The sequence below is a fragment of the Hylobates moloch genome, unplaced genomic scaffold (genome assembly GCF_009828535.3).
Source record: "Hylobates moloch isolate HMO894 unplaced genomic scaffold, HMol_V3 SCAFFOLD_14, whole genome shotgun sequence".
NCBI classification, from domain to species: Eukaryota; Metazoa; Chordata; class Mammalia; order Primates; family Hylobatidae; genus Hylobates; species Hylobates moloch.
The window spans coordinates 3,165,336-3,170,020 of record NW_026652289.1 but is presented as its reverse complement, the minus strand read 5'-3'; the positions used below and the strand labels follow the sequence as shown (position 1 = coordinate 3,170,020).

Below are 4,685 nucleotides of genomic sequence, written 5' to 3'. Positions count from 1 at the left end.
CAGTGCTTTTCTTTTGCATCTATAAATAAACACGCACATATACGTATTTTTACACTTCATTACACAAAAGATGTGTCACTGTGTACTGCCGTCTGCTTTTGCCACGTAACAATATATCTGGAAATGGCATCTTATCAATCCCTGGAGAAGGGGGCTGGGCCTGGGTTGGAGGGAACCCAGCAGGCTGGGAAGGAGGGGTCTGGAGCATTTTCTTCTCCAGGCAACAGGAGCACTGGTGGTGGGGGACTGACCTGGGGTTTCCAGGAACAGATGTTGCTGGAATGCTTGAAAGAATATGAGGAGAGAATGTGAGTGCTCAGTGTGGTCCAGGCTCTGATCCTAAGCAGCCTGAAGCATCTCCATTGAGATTGGATTCCTCAGCCATCCTGGGGTTTGTAGGAGGATGGCACTGAGCTACATAGCGGCTCCCCTAAATCTACGTCTACCCAGAAATGGGGAACATGACCTTATTTGGAAGAAGGGCCTTTGCAGATGTGATTAAGTCAAGGTGAGGTCATACTAGATTTGTGTGGGCCCTAAACCCAGTGACTGGAGTCTTACAAGAGGAGGGGACACACAGCAAGGCCAGGCAGAAGGCCACATGACCCTAGGGGGCAGAGATGGGAGCAGCCCAGCCACAAGTCAAGAATGCTAATGGTTGCCAGCAATACCAGAAGCTGGGAGAGTGAGAAACAGATTCTCTTCTAGAGCTGCCAGAGCGGGGCTGGCTCTCCTGACGCCTTGAGCTCAGGCTTCTGGCCTCAGAACCAAGAGGGAATACATTTCTGTTGGTCTCAGCCACCCCGTTGGTGGCACTTTGCTTGGCAGCTTCAGAACACTCACAGAGATGGGATGGTCTCTGAGGCTGATCCCTGCTCTCACACCCTTGGCCAGTAGCCTTGTTCTCATCTGAGTGTCCAGAGAAAGGGCTGGAGGAACGCAACTTGGGAAAGTGCAGGTGTCCCACTGAGCCCAGGCTGGGTGGTGGCAGAGAGTGGCATTCCCACTGAGGTGCTGGTGACTGCCTGGCCAGCAAGAGAAACTGAGGCACCCAGGATGGCTTCATGGCCAGACCTGGGGAGAATGTACCCATCAGCAGAGCAAATGGTGGGGGGAGCCACCGGGAGCCTGGGAGAAGAGGGTGGGTGTGAGGTGATGAGGGCACCGGGAGGAAACATCCCGCCAGACAAGTGGAGAGGCAGCTGGAGTGTTCCAGGGGCTGGGGCTTGCAGGATGGCTGAGTGTGGGGGTGCTGAGGACACGGCGTCTGCACACTGGTGTCCAGGCGGCTCAGTCGATCAGCCAGCTCTCTGAGTCATTTCTGCAAGGTTTATGGAAACGCAGTTTTGCCCGGGAGGTATGTGTGTCACTGGGAATGTTGAATGTCTGTTTACAGTCACCATTCCTGCTGGGGTGATTAAAAGCGCCACCGGAGTTGATTGTAGCCTGGGTGGTCTCTTGATCTGGGGGTCCTCTGGGTTGAGGGGGTGCTCTTGCCCTTCCCTTTCTGGCGTAGCATGAGCCTGAGCTGAAGGAGAGAGGCTCCCACACCCGCCTGGCCAGAGACCACAAACCCAGACGACCCCTGTGAGGTGGAGTGAAGTCTCGCAAACCCAGGGACTCGGCTTGGACAGAATTTCCTGGCTGCTCCAGTCTTGAGCCCTTCCGTCTTGTTTGTCTTGCTTGTCTTGCTTTTAGTCCTGCCCATCTGAGACAGCCCAGCCTCACCCCGTGTGTCCAGGGATCTGCTGATCTTCCCCCCAGCTCCATCCCCCTGTCCCACGCCAGCCCCTCCACCTGGCACACGCCATATAGTGAGCCCCCTCACCCCCTCCAGGGTGCAGCTGGAGATCCGGGAACCTGCACGTGGGACCTGGGAAGCAACACGGGGCTTTGTGGGCCAGGCGGGGTCCAAGCTCAAAGGCTGGGTCCACGGTGCCTGCTGGTGACCTTCGGCACTCCAGCTTCCTCCCGAATCAGGGATGCCCTTGCCCTGGATCTGCTTCTGCTGTAGGAAGCCTTCTCCAATTCAGGCTGAGACAGATGTCCCAAACAGGACTGTCTCCCCGATTCACGCTGAGACAGATGTCCCAAACAGGACTGTCTCTCCAATTCAGGCTGAGACAGATGTCACAAACAGGACTGTCTCCCCGATTCAGGCTGAGATAGATGTCACAAACAGGACTGTCTCCCCGGGACAGGCGGCCTGTGCTGGTGGCTGGAACCTCTGTCGTGTCATGGCAACACAGCCAACGGCTGCTGTGTGTCCCTCCCAACCCCAGGTCCCAGTCCTTGGACAACTCATGGGACAGTGCAGGGAGCCCAGAGGCAAATCTCCCTGCCACAGATGCCGCTGCTGCCTGTGGGTGGGGTCCCTTGGTGCGGGTTCCTCTGCACCTGCTGTCCTGTGTGTCCTGCTGGGCCAGTGTCACCTGGGCTTCCCTCACACCCACTCCCCACTGACTAAGGAGGCCACACAGACCCAGGCCTGAGCCCCAGCCCGCTGCCTGCAGGTTCAGACACTTGGGCACGCTTCTTAGCCATTTGGAGCCTCGGTTTTCCCATCTGGGAAATGGGGACAGTGATATCTCAGAGACACTGTAGTGATCGCCGGAGGGGACCACAGACCACTCTCAGTGGGGATACCAGGCATCGTGTCCACGTTTGGCGAGGAAGGATTCAGCCCAACCCTTGGCTTCCTCCATCCCGGATGTCCCTTGAGGCATGTGGCCTGGGGTGGGGGATCCGGAGAGGAAGGGAGACAGGCCACGATGTGCGGTGACCCCAGGCTAGGCCCACAGACCCTGGTAGATCGTCACCACTCCCACTGGAATTCTCAGGGCTGGACGCCCATTGTTTGGAAATAATTATTTTTGTGCAGTCCTTAGTTTCCGTAATTAGTTCTTGGATAACAGTCCCTTCTATAATAGCGCCTCACAAAGATTCTATAGAAGGCACCAGGCGGCTTCAGCTGAGCCGGCAGCAACAGCTTTTTCTCTGAGCTCGAGGTCCAGGCACAGCCGCAGCCGCAGAGAAACGCCGGGTGAAGAGACCCTGGATGTTGGGAGGGGTACCAGCAGAGCAAGGGGCTTCCCGCCGCCGCCTCCCTCCCCACAGGCTGCTCAGGCGGCCAGGCTTCGGGGGCCCTGCTCTGCAGAAGGCCTTTCCTTCCAGAGCCCTGCAGCCTCTGGGAGCCAGCACTGGCCCCACCAGGCCAATCCTGGGAGTACGTGGAGTGGGGCCTTCCCAGGGGCCTGATCCTACGCGAAGGTGCAACACTCACGGTCAGGGGACCCAGATGCCATAAACACAGCTGCCCCAGGTGGTCCAGGTCAGGAAGAGGCTCAGATGGGTCGGAGCCCCACCTCTGCGGCGGTTTTGGAGAATAGCCGAGGGGCAAGTGAGTGTGTATATGTATCTGGCCACTCCGGAGACTCCCCTCTTCCACCTGTTGGGAGCCAGAAAGCCTCCATCTTCCTGCCCCGCCTCGGTTTGCCACTCGTAAGGCCTAGACCATCCTACTTCAATATTGCATGGCTGGGGTCCTTTCGGCTGAAGTGACAGAATCCCAACCCAAGCTCATTTCAGAAAAGAAGGGCGTTTGCAGGTTGACTTATCTAGAAAATGTGGGGTACAGTGGCTTCAGGTGTAGCTGGGTGCAGGAGTTCACAGGCTGTCACTAGGCACCATCTAATTCAGACTCTAAGCTCAGTCCTGCCCGTGTTGGCTTCATTCTCGGGGAAAGACGGCCCGGGAGCTCTAAGTTCAGGGGGTCCTCGAAACTCCCAACTTGGAGGGTCAGGGTGCTTCTGTCTTCAGCAAAATCCCAGGCAGGGCTTTGTGTGGGCTCGGGCCCCATGCCCACCCCTGTCCTGCTGTCTGTGGTGGAGGAATGAGGTCCTCTTCCGGCTAGCCTTGGGGTCACGTGACCACCCCGAGGTTGGCGGCAGCACTAGAAACACAGACAACAAAATCCATGACACTCCGTAAGAGTCAGCAGGCAGGTTTTCTTAAACAAAACAAACAGGGTTTTGTGACGAAGAGAAGAGGAAACTGGGAAGGCGAAGATCACCAGGGCCCGACGGCGCTGTAGACGCGATGACGTCACTGGAGCAGCGCGCTTGCTTCCGGGGCCTCACGTGCCCACTGGAGTATCTTCCACCTCTCATGCCTGGGAGGCCCCGCCCCACACGCAGTCCCAGGAGCACAGCAGGCATCGTACACTGTGCAGTGTGGGGTACACACGTAGGCACTTCAGACCCAGGAATCACGGGCTCCTGTTTCCCGCCATCCATGTGGGAGGGCTGTTTGGTCTCCAGGGTAGACACAGATATGAGGTGTGTGTGTTTGCATGTGTGTGCGGGTGTTTGCTTGTGTGTGCATGTGTGTTTGCATGTGTGTGTGGGTGTTTGCTTGTGTGTGCCTGTGTGTTTGCATGTGTGTGCAGGTGTTTGCTTGTGTGTGCGTGTGTGCATGTGTGTGTGCTTGTGTTTGCGTGTGTTTGCATTTGTGTGCTTGCGTGTGCATGTGTGTATGTGTGCGTGTGTGTGCTTGTGTTTGCTTGTGTGTGCCTGTGCATGTGTGCGTGTTTCCGTGTGTGTGTGTGTGTGTTTGTGTGTGTTTGCATGTGTGTATGTGGGAGTGACAGAGAGGGAGAGTGTGCACACATACTGGGTCTATGCCCC

The 4,685-nt window shown here is 56.8% G+C and overlaps 1 protein-coding gene across 1 annotated transcript in view; it reads right to left on the bottom strand.

Annotated features, from left to right (window-relative positions):
* Positions 1 to 519: 519 nt before the first annotated feature.
* Positions 520 to 4,685, bottom strand: part of LOC116482382 (putative uncharacterized protein encoded by LINC00322) — a 21,782-nt gene continuing 17,616 nt past the window's right edge. Inside the window, 6 exon segments of the mRNA XM_058427838.1 lie at positions 520 to 612; positions 614 to 973; positions 975 to 1,015; positions 1,018 to 1,291; positions 1,294 to 1,376; positions 1,379 to 1,620. Coding sequence (XP_058283821.1) covers positions 520 to 612; positions 614 to 973; positions 975 to 1,015; positions 1,018 to 1,291; positions 1,294 to 1,376; positions 1,379 to 1,620 — 1,093 coding nt within the window.